The sequence below is a fragment of the Diadema setosum genome, chromosome 19, assembly GCF_964275005.1.
Source record: "Diadema setosum chromosome 19, eeDiaSeto1, whole genome shotgun sequence".
NCBI classification, from domain to species: domain Eukaryota; kingdom Metazoa; phylum Echinodermata; class Echinoidea; order Diadematoida; family Diadematidae; genus Diadema; species Diadema setosum.
In genome coordinates, this window is record NC_092703.1 from 15099916 (window position 1) to 15124348 (window position 24433).

Consider the following 24433-nt stretch of genomic DNA (forward strand, 5'->3'; position numbering starts at 1 on the left):
AATCAGTGAAACATAAATACCGTTACATACCATTTTCACCTATCCCGGTGAAACTTGACCCGTTTACTACTGAATTCTGAAATCCCCATTACACAAGCCACCGCATGTTTCACGTATGGAACGGGTTAGATACCATATTCTGTCTAATTTTGCTCTATTGAAGTCACCTTGTGTGTGGTGTGAAAAAACAAACAAACAAACAAACAACACTCCAAGTGGTGGTTGCAGGCATCAGAAGCATAAAAAAGCTCTACTTGCTGTATGAGTGTTGTTTGTTTATTTTTATTTGCACATGTGAGTGTGTGTGTATGTGTGACAGATGAAGAGAAATGGAGAGAGGGGACGAGAGAGAGGGAGAGAGAGAGAGAGGGGGGGGGCGGGCGGAGAGAAAATGAAAAGGAAAGATTATTGAGTGGATGTGTGGAAATCATGTTTAGAAGCTCGTTTTTCCGCTGATAATTTGCAAACGATGAGAAGCTATTTTAATGCGTCTGATGAAAACGAAGAATATTATGACCATTCAAATTATAGGAGGTCTTAAATACTACCCACAATTCTCTTGGCACCGACCGAAAAACGACACATCTTAAAGGGTTCATATAGTTTTGGTTGAGACCCAACTTCAGGTTTCTAACATTTTGAGTGAGATAATGAGAAATCTCTTGTGAAATATGAAAGAGCATGTATAATTCCAAGAGGAATTCAACGTTTGTTTGATAAAAATTGGGTTAAAAAATGGCCGAGATACGCAAAATATAAAGAGCAATCCTAATAAAAGGTGGGACCCACCTTTTATTACGATCGCTTTATTTTACTTGATTTTTGGATGTCTCAGGCATTCCAAAACCGATTTTCATCAAATAAACTTTGAATTCGTCTTAGAACGGTATGATCTGTACTATTTCATAAGTGGCTTCTTGGTATCTCACAAAAAGTTAAAAGCCTCTACCAATACTGTATTATCCCTTTAAATTGTTGCTCTCGGTTACGTCACGTGGAATAAGTTTTATTGGCGTCTACGAGCTTTCAATCAGTGTTTTGAATAGTTCAACATTTTCTCCCTGAATCGCCTGAGTTCCCCGTCTTTATCACCATGTTCTCTTCCATTTTTTTATTATCATTGTTTTTGTTGTTTTTTTTACTATCGAGAAAATTATCAATACCTCCATGCAGATTAAATAATAATAATAATAATAATAATAATACCAGATGTTTGATTAACTTTTTGAACGAGACAGATGATGCAGAATGGTTTGGTAAATTAGTTAGAGGACGCGGTTTCCCTGTATATGTTTCGGCTCTGGTCTGTTTCCCTTAATGGTGCAAAACTATGCTCCTATAAAATTTCGTCTTTATCAAGGATAGTAGATAGTATATTTTGATACTTTAGCTTCTTGAATACTACCTATGATTTTCCCCCTTTGATTTCTTGTCCGGGAATCTTTCCCCCCTCCCTATATGTCCCTAATTCCTCTCCTTAAATTTCTGTCTTTTCAATCTCTTTTTCAGTTTCCAAGTGATGTTTCGTTGATAAGTCATGTCTATTTTCTGAGATTTTCAGTTACCATTGTGGTTGCCTTGCTCATCCCTTTATACCGCCATATTTTTATTATATTTTATTTGACCCCACCTTGATCAGTAAATGTTACTACTATACCCCGGTAGACTACTCCGTTTGCTTTCTTGTCTAAGACTAAACTGACTTGGATGGGATGTACATTAATGAATGAAAATACTGCATCGTTTGAACTCATACCTGTGATTGCTGCCCCCTCCCCCCAGGTCGGAGGGACCGCATTAGGAGCGGATCCAGGAATTCCGTAAGGAGGCATGCATGGGGGGGGGGGGGGGGCGCAAAGCAGTTTAAAAAAGGCTTTAGCGCAATACAATCGACTGAAATACAAGGATGGTTTCTTTAAAAGAAATGTAGGGGGCCCTTTCAATTTTTGTCTTTTTATTTCTTTTATAAAAGCAAACAAACAAACAAGCGGAACGAAATTGTAGGGGGCGCTCCTCCTGGATCCGCCACTACGCATGGAAGGCATCGTGTGTGTTCCCAAAATCTCCGGTAAAGAAGTGCTTTTCGCTCGACGAAATCCGGGCCGAGAAATATCAAAGAATAGAAGAAGAACGGAAAAGAAGAAAAAAAAGATTTAACCCTTCATCCATGGATTTATGTCAACAAAGGATTTCTCCTCTCTTTCTCTTTGAAATGCTGAAAAAAAAGTTAAAAAAGGGACTTAGTTATAAATCACTATAGAAAACTGATCAAATAATCTTATCATGTCACAAGAGGGTTTTTTTTTGGGGGGGGGGGCGGGGATAGTTACTTAGTTTCTCAAGAGTTCTGAAATTCCATTTTCGACTTTATCATAATGAATACAAAATATATTTCCTATCATTATAATGACAGCTTATAACTGAGATAAGATGGGGTGTCTGTCTTTAGATACGGGTCTGGAATGAGAGCTCACCCGATAAATGGGGTGCATTGAGCAGTATTCCGGATTCAGGGGGGTTGGGAAAACCAACGAAAAGGGGTTCATCCCTGACGACTCCAATGACTCGGCCATCGCGCCAGAATCTTTGTACTAGTCTTCGAAAGATAGTAGAACATAAACTTAAAGGACAATTCACCTTCATTAACATAAGGATTGAGAGAATGCAGCAATTCAACACATCAGTGAAAGTTTGAGGAAAATTGGACAATCGATGCAAAAGTTATGAATTTTTAAAATTTTTATGTTGGAACCGCTGGATGAGGAGACTGCTAAGGCTCGTGATGTCATATGAGTACAACAGTATAAAGAAAATGTGAAGAAAATTCAACTTTTTAAAAACTTTTTTCGTATAATAAAAGAGCACTTGACTTGCCTCTTTCTAAAGGCAGTGGGAATAATATTACCTATAACATAGCCTTATATGTCAGTAACGAGTCAAGGGAATGTGTACTTTTTTCAAAAGATGAAATTTTGTGAAATTCTCTTTATATTTTCCTTATATTGTTGTACGCATGTGACATCATACACTGCAGTAGTCTTCTCATCCAGCGGTGACTGCACAAAAACTTCAAAAATTCATAACTTTTGAACGGATTGTCCGATTTTCCTCAAACTTTCAATGATGTGTTCTACTAATATTGCTACATTTTCTCAATCCTTATGTTAATGAAGGTGAACTTGTCCTTTAATTTGTACAGAAGAGCACGTAAACCACGATGACCATCTGCATATCAATCAATATTACAGTCATATTCGTCAATGGTGTACTTCCTCAATTGCCATGTGAGTATGAGTTGCCCCCGAATCGGCTTCTATCTTCCGTCTCCGGGCTTCCGATTTCTTTCTCGATATCTCCAATATTGAGGTTATCAAGAGCTTGCTTCCAAACGGTGCTAAATCCATCATTTAGCGCCTTTTGGAAGCAAGCTCTTCATAATATAACGAAATATACGAAAATATGCAAAATGTGAATAACAGTTATGCATTGTAATGACAACCCAAATATTATAACCGTTATGTGCGCAACATTTTGGGTGCACCGGATGAAGAATAAACATTAAGACAGTCGCGAATGACTTGACTGTTAAAAAGCAGAACAGAAAATGACATAGACTGCCATCTTTGAATTCGAAATCCATCTGGAAATGATAATCGTCTAAAAGCCCCCATTCCACTGACCATCGAAGGCTCATCTGATATCCAAAATGGTAAATCTTCGACGTTCCAATAAGTTCCGATGAAATCTGATCTGGCACGACTCGCACCAAAGCTCATGTCAGAGCCTGAGGGTGACTTCAGAGACGTAATAAGGTGATCATCCGTCAGAAGTTGCGGAGACGTCTACGTATCGTCTCCGTGACGTCTCGGAGACCTCGCGAATAAAATTAGTCTCCACAACTTGGCCACGACTTAATAAGACGTTACTGAGACTTCGCGGACTCGTCTCCGCGACTAGCTGGAGACCGGAAAGAGTCTCGGAAATACAAAAATTTTCGGCTCGCTCGCTGCGCTCGCTCGCCAAAATATATCAAAATTTAGGGTTGCCTATTACATATAAATCACCCTCAAAAGACCCCTTTTAAGTGCTTGAAAAAGCATATCATGTGGACTTTTTTTCAAGTCCCTACCGGGATGGGATTGGGGTTGAACACTGTTGGTATAAATCGTTATCTATAAGGTCGTCAGTATATCTTGATTAGAATTGTAATTCGAAGATTTAGTAACAAAAAATGACAAGAATTTCATGTTTTGTAAGCTGAAATACAAACATTTTTCGGCTCGCTCGCTGCGCTCGCTCGCCAAAATATATCAAAATTTATTACATTTTTAATCACCTTCAAAAGCCCCCTTTTAAGTGCTTGAAAAAGCATATCATGTGGACTTTTTTTAAGTCCCTATACAGGAATGGGGTTGGGGTTGAACACTGTTGGTATAAATCGTTATCTATAAGGCCGTCACTATATATTGATTAGAACTGTGATTCGACGATTTAATAACCAAAAATGACCAGAATTCCATGTTTTGTGAGCTGAAATACAAAAATTTTCGGCTCGCTCACTGCGCTCGCTCGCCAAGATATATCAAAATTTACGGTTGCCTATTAAATTTAAATCACCCTCAAAAAGACCCCTTTTAAAGGGATTGTATAGTTCTGGTTGAGACCTAATTTCAGGTTTCTAACATTTTTTGGGTGAGATAATGAGAAACCTCTTATGAAATATGAAAGAGCATGTAATTCCATGAGGAATTCAATGTTTATTTGATGAATATTGGTTTTGAAATAGCTGAGATATCCAAAACAGAGCGCTTCTAATAAGTGTGGTACCCACACTTTATTACGATCGCTTTGTTTTACTTTGTTTTTAGATGTTTCAGTCCTTCCAAAAACGATTTTCATCAATAATAAACTTTGAATTCCTCTTAAAATGGTTAGCTATTGCACTATTTCATAAGTGTTTTCTTGGTATCTCGCAAAAAGTTAAAAGCCAAATTCTCATCTCCACCAATACTTTACCATCCCTTTAAGTGCTTGAAAAAGTATATCATGTGGACTTTTTTTAAGTCCCTTACCGGGATGGGGTTGGGGTTGAACACTTTTTCAGAAATTAGGGGCGCAATTTTCGCGCTTGCCCAGGGGGCCGTTTTCCCTAGATACGCCAGTGACTGCCTGTCAATCAGGTGGTTGTGAATCAGTTCGAATCCCAGCCACCCGAGTATAAACTATGTATGCCCATGATTTTTTTTTTTTCAATTATGGCTACTTTCTCAAGTCAAAGCACCGAATGATGATAGACCGCTTTACTAACGTATTGAAATTCTATATGCACTCTTTGCTGACAGTGGTTCTTCTTGGCGACCTGAAAAGTTGCCCGAGGTTTGCCCGACGTAGCAATGACCAATATGTGCAAACTGTATTTCAAATATTGAAAACGGTTTTCCTATTAATAGGCCTATATCTGTCAAGTGGTATGGCTCTTTACTACTAAAGACGGAAGGGACGTCCATAAATTAAATTTGAATGTGACAGTTACAGCACTATTACATCTAGGTATGGGCTTAAAGGTCCTGTTTATCTTTGGGAAGAGTGATTTAAAAAATGTTCAAGATATCACTTTTGACGCATATGTGTCGGTCACTTGTATCACAAAATATCCTACCATATAACATTTTTGCAATAAAGCCTAAAATATAAGGAAATATCACTATTCTTCTTATTAAACCGTAACTGCAGACGGTTTAGTCTGGAAACATCTTTATTATAACTATTGTTCACATTTTGTATATGCCTGGTTCAATTTTTTTCATTGGTTATTTCTATCCTTAACTCACTATTTTATATGGTTAAAACTATTTTGAAGCACAAATGCTTGGTTTTTGTTTCATCTGCAAATGGTAGAGCAGCTTGTCAACCAATTGCAATTAAACAATGACACACACACACACACACACACACACACACACACACACACACACACACACACACACACACACACACACACACACACACAAAGAAAAAAAGATGATATTAACTGATAATGATAGGGGCAGGGGAGGGAGGTGAGCGAAGAGGGGTTAACCGGTGGTCCTTTGAAGAGAGATGGGTACAGTTAGAGTAACATATTATGACGTCATTCAAATAGAATAGCAATTGACATGATCTCGGATCGAGACGTACGAGAGATCCAGCTGAGAGTGAGTCATTTCTATACAACTGTACCGAGACCAAAGACCCGAGCATATACAGGTACTAGCCATAGGATCTTTGCCCGTACTGCAAACTGATCGATTGCCTACATAATAAACAAAGCTCATCAGGAGGTTGCAGTGTACTCGAAAATCAGGTCTACCAGCATTTCTACATTAGAGTCCGTGGGGGAAAACTTCAAAAATGTCTTTCTTTCACAAACCAAGTGACAAGGGTAAGTTTTGTGCCTCTGCAAATGTGGATATAAATGTACTTTTCGAAGGTTCGCCTTCGTTAACACAACCCTTAACGGAAGCGTCTCTTACCCAGTCCCATATATCGCTAATTGTGCGGTACGACGCGATTGCATGTTGCATGCCTAGGTTTAGGTCCAGCAGAGCTCATCATCATGATCATGTTCATGAGCAAGACCAGTGCCTAGACCCTCTTCTGAGTGTGCTCTCTATCTCTCTATCTACTAAACACACACCACGGAAATTTTCATAAATAGCTTGTAACGAGGTCACTTGTAAGACTTTAGGTCGACGTACAGTGTAGAGTAACTATACACAGCCCAGTCGCCGCTGTACATACGTAGCGCGACAGGGCTGTACCAACGGAGCTCCAAACACGAAGAGGGTCCAACGATCGCATGCGATCGGATTGAATTTTGATACTTTAGATCATTTTTTTGCCACTTCAAACTCATCTGACAAACAAAATGATAATGAGACTTCATATCTATGCTATGAGTATTGAAATTTAGATTCAATAACTTACCTAAATTGATGGTTATATGCAGCATGTGTGAACGGTTCACGAACGGTACATCGTCTTTCACGCCAGGCCATTTCCAATATTCGGGAGGTCACATGATCTGAATGCCCTTTCAAAAGGTCGCGCTGTCGACCGTGCTGCTACACCAACACTCAAGCAGCGCATCGCTCGCACGCAAAAGATTTCCGCAGAGATCAAGGCGCCATTTTGAATTCTGCAACGATGAACCGCGACGGTGTTAGGGAATCCGCCAGTAAGTATCATTTTTTGGTTCCACGGACTTATCACGAGGGCTCTCAATGGACTTACGAACCTTCTGTAATACAAGCATGCACTTAAGGTGAGTAACGTTTGGTAACGTGTACATTGTTTATAAAGAACGTATAAATTTTCATAAGTTTTGTAGTTGTGTTGTGGTTCCCCACTTTGAAGGTGCCCGCTCGTTGGTCAGACGCTGTATTCGCGTAGCGTATTAACAGCGTCTGGTCGGGCTAAGTGTAGAGATAAATTATATTTAAAATTTATAGCCTACCGTTACAGACGATACAATTACAACTTCCATTTTTTTTTTTTTTTTAGACTGTAGCTCTAGCCTCTACATGTCCTACACATAATAATACGACTCATTCCAATCTGACATTGACCATTGTCTGTGATAATTGTATGTTTTGCAGAGGTCTTAAGAAAGACAGAGAAAGACCTGAAAAAGACACAACGAGGTGTTGACAGAGATCGTGCTAAACTGGAGCGAGATGAAAAGAAACTGGTGAGTAATAATACTTGTGCAATTCTGTGTGCTCGGTAATTAACTGTGACCAGCCCGAACAGTATAACTGTGTAAAACAGAGCACTCGGGGATTATGTGCTTGGTTACATGATATGTACATATCCTTTCCATCACATTAAGTTGTTTTATTTTTTATTTTTTATTTTTTTTTTTTTTTTATTTTTTTTTTTTTACAGAGAATTAGTCACTGAAAGTTTGAAAGGATAAATCCCATCTGCAGTATCTCCAGCGAACTCTTTTTTTTTTTCATAAGAAAAGGAAGATTTTTCTGTGAAGTACATGTATTCTTATTACCTCAACAATACAATAGACCCTTATCCTTTGTCATTTGAAGATACACGAGTAGGCCCCTACCATGTTATATGAAGATATTCCGCTTTTTACCTATGAAATATCGGCCATGGGCTTGAATAGCATGTATGCATGACATTTACGTGCTGTAGTACATGCTGGTTTGCAAAGTGATCAGGGGAGCATTTGGTGAAGTGTTTTGTCAGTCTTTTTTTTTTTTTTTCTGACAAACTGTTATAAGCTACTGAATTCATTGCATCTGATTGGCTGAGAGCAAAGTATCCGACTATTAAACACTTCATTAAATGTCCCCAGATCAATGCTCCTTGCTCCAAGAATCATTTGTCAATTCTAAAGAATAATCTATTTTATTAGTGTATGACTATATTAACATTTTGACGGATTTGTTTCTTTACTCTGCCATGCAGATGAGAAATTAGGTGGGACACACTGTGATTTAATCCACAGCTCGCAGGACTACAATTATGCATGTACACTGTATAATCCTAACCAGTTTAAAAATGGTCCAAGAAAAATGTTCTACAGGCTCATTGTGCTCAAGCCAGGATCATGGATGTTTGATATCTATTTGATTAAGAGGTTGTAATTTGCCAATTGATATTTTGCCTATCATTATGCAGGAAATGGAAATAAAGAAAGCTGCCAAGCAAGGGAATAAGCAGGTAAAGTATGATAATGTCCTCATGATTTAAACTTAGTCATCATCATATTTATCATCATAATTTTTGTTGTCACAATCAGTTATTTCTTTCTTAATTCATGTCTTAGGGCAGGTATCAGCATTGTAAAAAGAGTTACGATTGAATGATTTATTAGTATGGATGTGATGTCCATATTGACCCTACAGAAATTGCATTTTATGAATAGACTGAAACTACCATATTACTTTCAACCTCGATCCCTTGAAATACAAATTAGGGGTAGGATTTCCATTTCCTGTTTTGATTTATCATTTCATGGAAACTGTAGTCAACTTTACAACTCTTGCATGTTACTTCAAATGTTTTTTGCAAGGTCTTTTGAAAGCATAATTTGTAACTTAAAAAAAAATTAAATAAAGCTGAATCATGTATGTTATTATGCTTGTGGTGGAAGCTCTGATAAAGCATGTCTCTGTCTCTGTCTTTCCTGTGTATTCAGGCAGCAACAATCCTCGCCAAACAGCTCATTAATCTCAGGAAACAGAAAGTCCGTTTGTATGGAGCCAGTGCCCAGATATCCTCTGTCAACGCTCAGGCAAAGGTGTTGTACAGTAATTCATGCATATGATAAAGTACAATGTATAATCATGATTCCTCATAATTCTCCAGTGCATTGATTTCCTTTTCATTGTTTTCTTTTTATGTAAGAGAGGTTAAAAAGGACTTTGCTTTGAATCAAGGAAATTTTTTCTTACAAATGTAATTTTGTTGTTTCTGAAGTTCAGGGTTGAATAAGCTTTTGCTATATAATTGATGACATGATTTACAATGAAAGAAAACTTGATTACAAGATGGCACATACTTGTGTGCATTATATTGACTCGGCTTATGAGATATCAATAGTTTTCCCCAAGTCCACTGCTTTCATTCAAGTGAAACAATTGCTGTGAAAAATGTGCATTTCCTCTTTTATACTATGAATACTTGGTACAGTGTGGTCAGTCAAGGCACCTTAACCTCCCTTAAAAAAGGTTGATATAATGGAACTATGAATGCATTGCATACAACAGATAAATTGTACGCATTTCAGCCCGTATTATGCTATTCTTTTCTTTTTCCATGCAGACCATGGTAGCAAACAAAGCCACAGCTGAGGCCATGGGTAGGACAGCAAAGGTAAGTTCAAAGCAAGTGCAGTATACTGTATTTTAGTCACATCAATTCTATACAATGTAGGTCTTCAAGGGGCCATGGGGTATGCAGACCCTTTTGCAAGGCATCTGGCCCGGGAGAAGTTTTTACAAGGTCACACTCTAGTGATGTTGTGGTCACATGCATCACAGATGGTCTACAGACCTTCAAGGAAATCGTGGATGTTGATACAGGTGATGGCACCTGTACCGCAAGGTTGTGTAGAACCCCCTGTAGAAAACATTGTACAGATTCATCAAGAAACATGTGTGGGCATTTTGCATGCTCTTGAAAATTTTATACCTTCTTGGGAACAGCTCTGCAACAACTCAAATGTGGAATCTGAAAGAGGTCTATGCATATGTGTGCATGGTCCATGTGGAGCCAGCAGGGAACCTGTGCAAAAACCTAATAGACCTATGGACCTGTGCAGATGTCCATGAAGACATATGTGCGCATGTCACAGCATGAGCCTTTCATGACGGTCTGTGCATGGTCTCCAGAGCAACAAATCACAGGGAGTCTGTGTCTGAAAGTTTTCAAAGCTTTCAGTCGTGGACTCTTTGGTGTACATACATGTATGGGTCAAACGACATCTACATGCATGGGCCACTATGCAGGTCTGCAAAGATTTCACATCGGCGAGCTTTAGATTTTTTGACGTGAACTCAAAGACGACACATCCTCTTGGGTTAGATGATGGAAACAGCTGTCTTGTGCATCTGCAGAAAAACGTTTTTTGCCCATTTATCACTGTCTTATTATTCATGTTGCTCACTAATATTGGCTTGCAAGGAGGCCGATAATCAACCTGGGAGCTGCAATTTGACCTATGCGTTGTCAATGACTATGCTCTGTCATATACAAAGCATGAGTTATATTTTGGAATATTATTAAAGCGATTAGAGCAAAAGAGCTCTGATGGGATATTTTCAGTTTGGCCTACATTTTCATCGTGCTGTATGCCATGTGATTAAATGTCTCTGTGAATGGGATGATAATTTTATGTATTGTTCAATGTCTCTGTGAACAGAATTAACTTTTAATTATTTGAAAATGCATGTAGGGGGGGGAAAATCAATAAGAATTAAAGAAATGGGGAAAAATTATGAAATTTTGATGTTTCTCTACGTAGTTATATTATCTTCTATTTCTGTTGTCACTACGTGTGAGCATATTCAGAAAAACCCTGGAATACACTTTTGATGCCAAAGCTATTTCCCAATTCCCTCGATATTGCAGGCCATGGGAGCGATGAACAAGCAGATGAACCCACAGAAAATGATGCAGAACATGAAGCAGTTTGAAATGGAGTCAGCCAAGATGGAGATGAAGGAAGAAATGAGTGAGTATGGAGAGGGAAAAGGAGTTAAAGGGGCATTCACGACGATTTTCATAAAATCACATCCTGTAGTACATAAATCAACAGTTCCATGTATAGATTTGTGAATTCATTGTGGTCCTTGAGCAGAGAAATCAGTACTCTGAAAAGCCCGAAGCAAATTACACTGAACAAAGATGATGACATAGAGCCCTACATATTTCAGAAATGTAGCAATGTAATTCCTTTACAATGCCAGGTGCTTAACAAGTTCACCTGTGTAGAATTTATGCATGCCTTTTTCTTTTGTTCTGCTTCCTTGAGCCCCTACTCATGCATTCTCATAGACTCCAACCCCAAGCACCTTCTGATCTGGAGATTCTCCCGCCTGAAACCCCTAGCAAACGGGAGACTCCAAATTGATGTGCGCGAAGCGCATATCACGAGCATGAAGTTCCTTTCGGCCGGGGTCCAGGGCTCACTTGGGCCGTGGAAGCTCTAATAATTAGGGTTCTTAATGCTCTCTTGTGCTATCTAAGGCTTATTTTTTAACATAGGAAGAGTAAGAAAGTAAGAAATCATTTCAAGCAGGAGACACAGAGCCAGGGCGGGAGAAATTAAATCTCAAGCGGGAGAACGGGAGATTTTGCAAAAATGGGCTTTCGGCGAGAGATCTCCCGTCGAAAGCGGGAGAGTTGGAGTCTCTGCATTCTTGTTGTGTGGCTGCCATGTCATCGTCATTGTTCATTTTGAAAACACTCCTATTCCTCATCCCAATCACTACAAATTCTGAAACTCTTCACCCAGTGTAACCAATTTATAGTTGTTCATATGTAAAAGTCTGAAAATCATCAGGAGGTCCCCTTAAAGGGGAATTACAATCCAGGAAAACCTCATACTGAGCTGCATGGAAACATTGAAATTTCCTCATTATATCCAATATCTCATTGCATCAGGGATAAAAACAAAAGAATACGAAAGAAGCGGGACCTGCAAAACTACCTCAGTATATCAAGTATCGTGCTATATCTGACCTCTATATAAATGAAATTGACTGTACTTGCAGTAAAAAACATTTATACAGAGGTAATGGTGATGAGGATGATGATGACGGTCATTATGATGACGAAATCAATGATGATGATGTCCAGAGAATGATAATGCTCATGACGACGATGATGATGAATTTATGTCATATTTGAAAAGAAATATGAATTGAATTGAAGTGAATTGAACTGAATTGAATTGAACTGAATTGATCATGATTCCCCCATATTGTGCTTTGCTAGCCAGTTGACACACCTGCTGACCTGCTTTTGTCTTGTTTTGTTTTTATTTTTCTTTGAATTTTCTGTCAACCAGAACAAATATGGCTGAGATATGATTCTCATAACTGCCATTGTACCACAGTATTTGTGGGATTTTTTTTTTTCATATCATTACAATGTAAGTGGGCTTTTCATATTTTGATGGACAAATATTCAGCAGAATTATGCGGCATAGGAACATGAAAGATAGCTTTGCGAGTGACAGCTATTTGCAAGTTGCATGTGAATGTAATATGGTGATAGTGATCGTGATCATGATGATGATATAGGTGATGACTGTGATGATGTTTAGGAGGACTACATTGATGAGTGCAATGTGGCTGCTGCTGATTTTTACCTCCACCAAGCAGGGAGGCTTCCCACCTCCCTGCACCAAGGGAGGAGGTTATGTTTTCATCAGTATTAGTTTTTTTGTTTCTTTGTCTGTGTGCAAAATAACTGAAAAAGTTGTGAACGGATTTGGATGAAACTTGCAGGAAAGTTTGAGAATGGCACAAGGAGCAGATGATTAAATTTCAGTAGTGATCTGGGAATTTTTATGGATTTTAGGAAGGATTTTCAATTTTTTGGCAGAACTTGGGAGTTCAAGCTGCACATATTTTGAGATTCACATACACGTAAGCGCACTAAAGTGCATGTTCTAGTTTCTGGCAGTGTGAGGCGCCACGCAGGTGGAAGTTGATGACAAACGTGTATCAGAAAGGCTTCTATAGTGTGAAATTGGGCGATTTTCAGCATGCATACGTATGGATGGATATCACTGATCTCTATGAAAGAAGAAGATCAGTGGTGGAAGTGATCTGCTTGGCAGAGGTCTGCTCTCTCAGAGTACTTCTCTAGTTATTACTGTGGTGACGATTGAAAGGTGGGAAACAGAAATATGAAATGAGGGGTGAGACACAATCGGAAAAAAACACAAACATGCCCACAAAATACCCAATTTAGTTGTTCTTGGGGCAATGTCATGATAATATAATGCAGTAACTAAAGGGGGCAATTCTGATAACAATTTGTGTGTTTGTTTTATTGTCCCATATGCCACACTGTACAAGTAAATTGTAAGTGTATCAAGAATTTGATGCAAATAGGTGAATTAGTATATGTGAGATATTAGGAATATACATCCCGTGCATTGCTTTGTACATTTTCTGAGGCACGATGATTGTCTTTCATCCAGTGAATGACACCCTGGATGACCTCTTGGGTGGATCTGATGAGGAGGAAGAGCAGGACGCCATTGTCAACCAGGTCCTGGATGAGATTGGGATCGAAGTCGCCGGAAAGGTATGTCTTGGAAAGATAATGAGAAACAGATTAAATGGCAAGATTCATTCTTTCTTTGCCCATTGGCAACGTTCCCCTTTTGAAGCCTGATGTGCAATTGTCATCTAACTCCCTGTTTTTAAATAGAAATCACTGTAATTTCAGCCCCTGTCAAGTCAAACCATATCCTGTAACAATGCACCGCAAAAGCCACAAACAGTAGCCAGACAAGATTGTTTAGCTTTGGTCAGATTCTAAACGCAGAGATTCTCATATAGTGATACATAACACATCAAAATCTGATATTTCCAGATCACCAGAAGACTGTTTTGATAATTGAAGTTATGCGGTTTTGGGTTGTATGCGTGTTCTTTTGGTACATGTACATGCACCTCATGGACGGGAAACAAAGAACACGAAAGTCACAAGCAGAAAAATGTAATACAGTTCTGAAAAAAAAAAAAGTTTCAGAAACTGAGTTTTATGCTTCCAAGATTCAGATGTAGATGGTCTTGAAGGTCATTTCTTTTAGGAAATATAAAAATGGCAAAAATTAGCATAGTTGATCCAAGGCACATATTACTGCAGAGACTGGACAATCAGCCAGTGGGAATTTTGTGAGCTTTGTGATGCATAGTTACTCTGTGTCATCGCCAAGCTGTGGTAAAAAAAAAAAGAAAAAGAAAAAAAAAGTGTGACAAGATATATGCACTCTGTCAGTTTGATCAATGTAAAATCTAAAGTAGAGGTATGTTGGTTCGTCTGTCCAAACATGAGTGATTGCAAGTGTTAAATCTTTGGCTCGAGGAGCTGTTGTTCCCGGCCCCCAACTCGGGTGGTCAGCCATACCGCATGCCCATTCGCAATTTTTCAAGAAAGGGGTATATTTTCGGGGCTCAGCTCAGGGAAAAATCCCCGAAAATTCCTTAAAATAAGGGGTGTTTTAATGTTTTCTCCCGAAATATTTCTAATTAGGGGTAGTTTACAAATCTTTTCCAACATCTTTCAGACATGTCCATCGGTAATAATCTCAGCCTGGACCCTGAGTGAAGGAAAAGTACTGCAGGAAGAACATCTCTGGTACATTCAGCATGAGAATGTCTTTAAATATATTCCTGTCCTTGCAGGTGCTGAAATTGTTGACACTCTTTACCTCAGCACTCTTCCTTCATTTAGGGGGTGATTTTGTTTAAAATAGTTCCCTTCCAAAAGCATGTGATGGGGGGGGGGGGGGGCAATTCTGCTGGCCTCCCTTCCAAAACCCTAAAATAGGGGGTAATTTTTGATGGCTCCCCTTCCAAAAGCCTGTGGTAGGGGGTCAAAATCCTACCCATCTCCCTCTGTAAAGGGGGTATTTTTAGGAATCTGGAACAAGCATATGTGTATGGTTGACCGCCTGGGGGGGGGGGGGGGGGGGGGGAGACGGGCTGTTGTTGCTCAATGAAAGAGACCACCAGAGCTCCGTCAATCAAGAGATCTCTAGTTCAAGTCCCCTTGCCGCTGTGGTGGTACCCTTCAGCAAGGCACTTATCCTTGTTGCCCTGTCCTTTGTAGGTGACGTAAAACCATCATTTCTGTGTATTGTCTGCTTTAATATAAGCAGTCAATGCTTCCTTTGCAGTCACATCAAACAAATCAATCTGAATTAATACAACCTTTGGTTTTTCTATGTTTTTTTCAGCTCGCTGATGCACCAACGTACAGGGGATCCCTGGCCAGCAAAGAGAGCGAATCAAAGGCAAAGGACAAAGCTCTAGAGGACCAGCTAGCCAGACTAATGAGGGAATGATACAGCTGGAAGAAAGCCCACAAAGGATTACATTTTGTATATATCAGAGTCGCATCAAATGGTGTATTAATTCCGAGTGTTGGATATTTGAAACAGGCGCAGACCTTGCCATGGAGAGAACGAAACAATATGATGGTTTTGACGCGATCATTGTGTCCCAGCTCCCAGTTTTGTATAAGGAAGCATCACAGAGATTACAGGGTGTGTGTGACAGACCATGCTGCAGGGCGAAATAATGTGGCTAGGAGTGTCTCCAGTGAAGTTAAATCCCTATCATGCCCTTGGGGGCTCCTGTGGAAGAGATGTTTTGCTGTAGCAGTGGTGTGCTGTCTCAATGATCACAGACTGTGTGGCAAGAAAGACTGCAGTACCTGCCAGGGAATGTGTGTGACATGAAATGTCCCCCTCATGCATAATCAGGAGAAAGAGCTTTTGTCCGTTCATAGTGATGATCTGGAACTGAGAGAATTTCTTACCATGATTCCTCAGCAAATTTTGTTTGTCAGGGTAGCGTTGTCTCAACCCATTGAAGACTACATGTAGTCCCAAGTATACTCGGGCAGATGTCTATGGGAAACATGTGCTATGGCAAAATCAGCTTTTCCTCAATGGGTTAAGACTTGCTTTGCATACTGCTATTCTGGTGGAAAGGAGACCCTGCCCTGTTCTCCTAAGGTACTGTTATAACCTTTGGGAGCAGTGATTTAAAACAGTTCAAGATACATATCGTCGCTGGGGCGATAAGACCTCGTATCTACAAAATGTCCAGTGTTCAGGAGAGCCAAAAAACATGGCGGCCAAAGCACTGTGGCGAATGGGATAGCCTTTCCTTTGGCATGCCATGGTGGCTTCATTTTTGGAGTAAGACAGTTGGGATTTGGACAGGACATCACTTAACCCATTATTTGACCAATAATCCAAAAAAGTCATTTTCACCAAAATTGCAGATACAGTGAAACCCCGTTATAACGAGGTCCGTGGGACCGGCGATATTATACCTCGTTATAACCGTACGCATCAAAAACAAAGAAAAACATAAGCACGACATCGGAATATACCCATCAATGAAAGAAACTTAAGAGCATCCTTTGCGTTGTTATTACACAATTATGGATGATTATTATTGAGATAATAAAGGGAAATTATTTGTGAATTAGACGAAAAAGTAGGGGTTGAAATGAGATAATTCTTTATTGTAATTCTTGTTTGTTAATTTTTCCTAACACCAGCGCAAATAGAGTAAAATACAGGCGTTGTTTACCATAACTTGCGAGGTATTTTTGCGCTGTTGCACCTGCCCAGCGGGAATACGATGATTTCATGAATCATTTCGGCTGTAATCTTGTAATTATGATCGTTGTGCTCGAAGGGATTAAAAATGCGTCCTTTATTTTCTTCCGAAAATCTCTTCGCGTTTTGTACATCCGTTCTTGAAAAATATGCGACAGGATTGAATGTGGAAGGTTACGTTGTGATCCTTTTTACGCAAATCTGTACCTCATGGACCATTCTGAAAGAAAGAAAAATCTTCATTGTGAAATGCAGTGTTAAAATTGTGATAATGAACAAACCCAGATCTATTCAAACTAATAAATACGTTTCTTTTCTGAGTTAGGTTAACATGCGATATTCAACTATTTTTTACGCTACTGCCACCTGGCGAGATCGAGATAATTTCAGAGTAACATACATGCGTTGTTTACCGTTAACTTGAGAGGTATTTTACGCTGTTGGAGCCCAGCGGGAATTTGATAATTTCATGAATCATTTCTGCTGTAATTTTATACAATATATGATCGTTGCGTCCGACGGGATTAAAAATGCGTTCTTTGTTTTCTTTCGAAAATCTCTTCGCGTTTTGTACATCCTTGAACTGTTAAATGCGTTTGTTTCTTTTTCCGAACACCGATTAAGTAGGTTAACATGCGTTATTCAACTATTTCTACGCTACTGTCACACGGCGAGATCGCGATGATTTCATTAATTATTTCGGCTTTAATCATACACACTCATATTTAAATTATCATTTGTTAAATGATAATGAACAAATCCAGATCTATTCAAATTAATAAATGCGCTTGTTTCTTTTTCTGAACACCGATTAAGTAGGGTGACATGCGTTATTCAACTATTTTTACGCTACTGTCACCCGACGAGATCGCGATGATTTCATTAATTATTTCGGCTTTAATCATACACACTCATATTTGAATTATCATTTGTTAAATGATAATGAACAAATCCAGATCTATTCAAATTGATAAATGCGTTTGTTTCTTTTTCTGAACACCGATTTAAATAAGGAGGTTAACATGCGTTATTCAACTATTTTTACGCTACTGTCACCCGACGGGATCGCGATGATTTCATTAATTATTTCGGCTTTAATCATCCGCACTCATATTTGCTAAGCAGCAAAAGAATTGGAAGTCGGAACTAAAAATGAAAAGGATATAATAATGAGTTGCACACGCATTCCAATTGTCCATTTTTGGCCACAAGTGTCGCTACATGAAAAGTTTTTGAATGCGTTATCTTTTTCTTTTTTTTTCTTTTTTTTCTCGTTGCGGTGTGGTCTGCCCTAATATCACGCACGCGTATCTCGCGGAAAAGAAAATCGAATGATTATGTTAAATGATTTAGTAGGAACATCGGAAGGCATTCCTGTGTCTTATCGCGTGATTTAGAAGAAAACATGGAAGGAACGGTTCTCTGCAAAACGGAAAAAGACGTGGATAGCGTGAATTCGGTTTTCAGTGTTTCGTTTGTCGCGTGTTTGAAAGCGGCAATTTAGTCAAGAAATGGAACCTCGTTATATCCGATCAAATTGCTTATGTTTTTCTTTATCATGATGCACCGAAATTGTCCTCGTTATTACCGGAGTCTCGTTATAACCGAACTCGTTATAACCGATTCGTTCTGCCATAGGTTTACACGCAAAGGAAAACGGGACCGACGCGATCACCTCGTTATAAGCGATTCCTCGTTATAACCGAACTCGTTATAACGGGGTTTCACTGTACAAGGTCTTATCACCCCAGCGACGATATATCACATTTGATGCACATGTGTAGGTCAGTTATATCAGAAAACATCCTACCATGTAAAAAATTTGCAATATTAGTATAAAGGAGATATCACTATTTTTCTCACTAAACCGTAACTAGACAGTTTAGTCTAGAAACATTTCTATTATAACTATTGTTCACATTTTGTATATTTAACAATACTTAACATTGATTATACTGATTCAAATTTTTATTTTGGTTGTTTCTATCCCTTACATTTTAGAACTATTTTGAAGCACTAAAGCTGTTTAATGGTAAATAATGCCTTTAAACCGGATTGATATAGTGCACTCCCATTGAAATGGACACAGTTACAACGAAGTAAGAATTCAGGTCCCCAAATTATTGTCTGTCTATCTTTATATTCTTTATTTACTTGGCTATAATGAAATTTTGATATATAACGAAATTTCGATATACGTATATAACGAAAGAAAACTGCCTGTCCCGAGGACTTTGTTATAATGGGAGTTGCCTGTATAACATTGGACATTCATGCTTCAAATTTTCACTTTAATTGTATTAGTTAAAGCACATATGTAGCTTGTGATTTTTATCTGCATCTGTAATCTGATGAAATGTAGATAAATTGGATTATTTTTTTTAAAGTAGGACATTAGTGTGTTGTGCATGTAAAAGTCTATGGATGTACTACAGTTTGTGTATAAACTTCAGCATGATGGACTGAACTGAATATGAATCAGTAATAGATGAGATGTATTTATTTAGCACGCTAAATAATGTACCTGTGCACTCTGTAACTGCATTTACAGAACTGATTTTATTTGGGTTGCCACATCGTCACTCTGATATGTGGGATGCCCAAGTAGAGGACAGCATGGATACAAGGAGGTCGGTGTTTTATGAGATGGAGAGAAAGAGAGAGTCAGTAGGAGTGAAAGTATCGTCTTAGAATTTAAACCTCGATTTCACAACTCCTCCCTTCTAAACTGTTTCCTCTGCTTAAATCAATGAATGTGTGATAGAAATTATTGATCAAGAGAGTCCAGTTGTCCAGTTCCCTTTACAATTTAATTCGGGTCAGCATCCATTAGCATAATACATTATCTCAGCTTGAATTTCTAATTCTCTCAAAGTTCCAAAATCCAGATCCAATGTATGCTGTCTTCATGATGGATATGCTACTACTTACGAGGTTTATCTACATGTTGTCCATTTAGAAATTACCTCTTTGATGTGGTTTAATAATACAACACAATATGTTACAATGTGAGTGTTTTGTTTTTATTTCGACTTATTTATCCATCAAATCTCTTTTCTAACTGCACGTAATGAGTTTATGTTTTTCCAAAATTCTCTTCTTTTTTGCTTCTTATAAACACATGTGTAAATCCAACCGTACATGTGCCTAATTTATCAAAGAGGTACATGTACTTTCCTTCCTTAATGCACAACTAGTAACTATTTACATAATTTGACACAGGGGTGGACTACCCTGGCCAAGTACCTTTAGTCATCATTGGGGATAATTCTGCCCCTAATCTTCCTAATCTACAAATTCAATTTATCAGGTGGTCGACGGTGTCTTTCCGATTGATGCAGCATTGGTGTTGCAGCTTCTTCCAATTTAAGTGTCGCTGATGTAGCAAGTGTTGTGTTTGCTGCAGCTGTTGTTGTTGCCAGTTGTCTCTGTTGTGGTGTGACGCTTTCTGAAGGTATTTTAGTCTCAGGAGCTTGCTGCTGCTGTGTTCCTGAGGTCATCTGATCAACCTGTCGTCTCCACACTAAATTTGTGGAGACCTGGAGACATTGACCTGGTGTGATACTGGGCCAGATCGTGAGCAGAGCTAGTGCCAGAGACCCATTTTGTTGCTACCTCCACGATAGTCTCGCACCTAGACTGGCTCGCCAACATCGAACTGGCGCACTTGAGTTCTGCTTCGTGTTGCAACCATTCTTGCCTGCTTCTGGTTGACCCGTTTGTGCCTGTCTGGTTTTAGCAGGTCTAGTCTTGAGTGTAGAGGACGATTGTTCAGCAGCAAAGATGGCGATTCCCCAATTGTGGCGTGAGGGGCGTTTCGGTATGCCATCAAATACTGCTAACCTTTTCGTTGGAGTGTTCCCTTTTCCCCTCTTGCAGAACTTAATGCAGACTTCAGTGACTGCACAAAGCGTTCGACAAGTCCATTTTGTGGATGGGTGAAATGGAGCGGAAGTGATGTGTTTCACTCCATAGCGTGTCATGGAGTCCTCGAATTCTGCTGACGTGAATTGTGGCCCTTTGTCGGAGACAAGTTGAATATTCCGGGACATTGTTTCTTGCGAAGATGCCACGAAGAACACTGATTTTCGCTCGCTAGTTGTAAACTTCATGAGTGTAACTTTCGGCCATTTTGAGTATGCATCGACGACCACCAGGAGCATAAAATGTCCGTCTGTTGGCCCTGCGTAATCGACATGCACTGGCTGCCATTTTTCTGTTGGCCACTCCCATGGATGGAGTGGGGCTAGGGGTGGTGAATTTGTGATGCATGGTAACCGGTGCAGCGTTTAGCCATCGCTTCAATATCCTTTTCTATGTGCGGCCACCAGATATAACTGCGTGCCAGCACTTTCATTCTCACCACGCCCACATTATGTCATGTCCACTGTGAAGTTCTGTCTTCACTTTCTTTCTGAGTTTTTCAGGGACTATTACGCAATGTCCCCACATGATGCACCCTTGGCACAGCGAAAGTTCATTCAAGCGATGATAAAAGGGTGCCTGGGTCGAGTTGGGTAGATCCGATTTCCATCCTTTTTGCACATTTTCATACACCATCGACAACTGTGCATCGCGACGTGTTTCAATGCTCATCTTAGTGCTGGTTATCCGCGGATTTGCCATTTCTTCCAGATGTTTGACGCCGAGGGTATCTGGAGCAGTTGGTTCCTTTGATTGTGTCACATGCAAACGCGACAGTCCATCGGCATTTCCATGCCTTTGAGTATTGCGGTACTCGATGTCGTAGGAGACTCCAGCTGAGAACAAAGCGTAACGCTGTAATGACATATCTAGTTGCGGTCATTGCAGGTATGTCCTTCGGATTCAAGATAGAAACAAGGGATTGATGGTCTGTGATCAGCGAGAAGTTCTGTCCATGGAGATACATGAAGAAGTGTTTCACACCCCACATAATCGCTAAGGCTTCCTTGTCAATTTGGGGTTAGATCTTTTCTGCAGTGTTCAGCGATCATGATGCGAATGCGATTGGTCGTTCATTCCCATCTGGCATGACATGAGAGAGCATTGCCCCAAATCCATAGGGTGACGTATCCGTGGCAAGAGAGAGCGGAAGTTCCTGGTTGTAGTGAACAAGAACTTGCTCGGATGCGATCAATTTCTTGGCATTTTGAAACGCATTTCCACATGTTTCATCTCATTTTTATGCGGTCTTTTCCGAGGAGCGCATTGAGGGATGAATGACGGGCGTGAGATTCGGCAGGAATCTCTGCGGTAGTAGGTCACGAAGCCCAAGAATGACTATAGTTGCGACACGTTGATGGGCCCTTCCGCTTCTTTCACACATCTGATTTTGTCCTCCGTTTTGTGCAGGCCATTTTTTGTCGATTTTATGGCTACAGAACTCCATCTCATCCTTGAACTAGGGCCTAATCCAGGATAATCGCACTTTTTCAAGTTCGCTCAAAGTCTGTACTCTTCCAGTCGATGTAGCACATGTGCTAGATTTTCGAAATGCTCTTCATTTGTTCTGCCGGTGATGATCAAATCATCCAGCATGCATTTCGTGTTCAAAATTCCCTGGAGGACTTGGTGTATTCTTTTCTGCCAGATCGCAGGGGCTTTATGCGAGATATATAGAAACCACTTTATGAAATGTTAAAAAGTCTACAATTTTGGGAGGAATTCAAAGTTTATTTGATGAGAATTGGTACCGGTATTGAAATGGCCGAGATATCCAAAAACAAAGTAACACAAAGCGATCCCAGTAAAAAAGTGGTCCCACCTTTTATTAGGATTGCTTTGTTTTGCATATCTCAGGTATTGCAAAACCAATTTTCATCAAATACTATTACACTATAAACTGAAAATCCTCTTTGAATTACATGCTCTTTCGTATTTCATAAGAGGTTTCTCATTATCTCAAAAAATCATCCTCTAAACCTCAAAACCCAACTCAACCCAACTCAACCAAAAACTTTTGCAAACCTGTGTGCAAACTGGATTCCAAGTATTTGAAATTACAGCTGAATAGCATAGCTCGTTATGATGAGGACGGATGGCACAGCCATAAAATAATTTCAATATTTTTGTAAACCGGTCTATTAAAGTGTGTATTTCCGTCGACGGAAGGCAGCGCTTGTCAATCAGTAGTGTTGCAAACAATGTTTAATGGCACACTAAACAACGGATGATTATGATAGGGGCAGGAGGTGAGCGAAGCGGTTATGCACATCTACATGCATAGGATACATACAACAGGCAGAGAGTAGGTCCTGGACTGAATAGATAAGGTTCACCTTGTGGTTTTCGGCGGATCATGGGGAAGGGCGCCCAATAGCGTTGATTGGGTTAACATTGTGGTTTTCGGCGTCAGATCACAACAGGGAACCGTGGCGAGCAGGTCGAAAGCGTACTTGTTCGGCTGAAAATTGCTCCAACAACCCCCAAAAATCATTGGATCTGCACTTCTTTTAATTTCCAAAAGACAAAACAGAATTGTGGGGACATTTCCCCCCCCCCCCAGACGCTATCACAATAGAAATAGATATCTCTTACCTTTAATAGGCATATCCATTAAAATTGTATGTAACAAGGTCAGTCATTCTATTTAACGTTTTATCTAAATTTAGATCTAACCGAGATCTCAGTGCATCGTTGCTTTTTTTTTTTTTTGTTGGTGGTGTGTGTGTGTGTGTGTGCATTATATACATTTGTGTGTGTTTGTATACTTGTGTATGCAGGCTTTATTGTATTGTGATAGTACATGTGTTTGCATGTTCATGGAGCTCCATGGTATGTTGTATATTTGTATGTTGATGTATAGTGTTATTGCGTGTGTATGTGTGTGTGTGTGTGTGTGTGTGTGTCTACAATAACACGACCAGATTTGTGGCACCTTTCTCACATGGAGATTTTGAATTCAGAACTATAGAAATAGGCTGCGGCACACAACGACACGAAAGAAATAAAACAACACATTTATAGGGGATTTCCTTCCCCCTCCAGCTGCCATGCGGCTAACATAACCTTGCAAGCCTCCTTTCAACTGCCAAGTGTAAGAGTCGCATAGATCTACCCAGAGGTGTTGTTTTTTGTTTTTTGTGTGGTTTTTTTTTTTGGGGGGGGGGGCGGGGGTGGGGAGGGGAGAGCAAATGCGGATTCAACTCAATTCAGTTGAATTTATTCAAAACCACAAACCAAGCACATAGTAGAGAATACAAAAATCATTGTTAACATCAAATTTCGCGAGTTACATATTTTTTTTTTTTTTTGCAGGATGCGAGTTTGGGGGCATTGCCCACAGGATTGATACACAAATTATATCTTTGACAATTCTGTGAGAGGGAAGTAGTAATTGTCTCCAAGCGCCATCTATAGGTATCCTTTTAAGGGCTAGATTTCCCAGCGCCTTTAGTCCACCCTGAATTGGACGACCGTAAATGCGGACTGTGGACACGGGCACAACATGCTCGTGTTCCAGTTTGCATAGTTGCTTCAAGGGCCAAATCATATACTGTTTGGGTCTTTTAGGCATAAAATTAATTTAACGAAAAGGAAGGTGAAGTAACCACTCTGCCGAGTGGC

General features: G+C 39.6%; 1 protein-coding gene across 1 annotated transcript; it reads left to right on the plus strand.

Moving 5' to 3' along the window:
• The first annotated feature begins 6304 nt into the window (after window positions 1–6304).
• On the plus strand, window positions 6305–16272 carry LOC140242722 (uncharacterized). The gene is made up of 8 exons (XM_072322481.1): window positions 6305–6421; window positions 7638–7729; window positions 8683–8724; window positions 9203–9304; window positions 9829–9879; window positions 11137–11239; window positions 13721–13827; window positions 15488–16272. Exons 1-8 carry the CDS (start codon window positions 6391–6393, stop codon window positions 15593–15595), a joined length of 636 nt encoding a protein of 211 aa, XP_072178582.1. The 5' UTR covers window positions 6305–6390; the 3' UTR covers window positions 15596–16272.
• Window positions 16273–24433: the final 8161 nt, after the last annotated feature.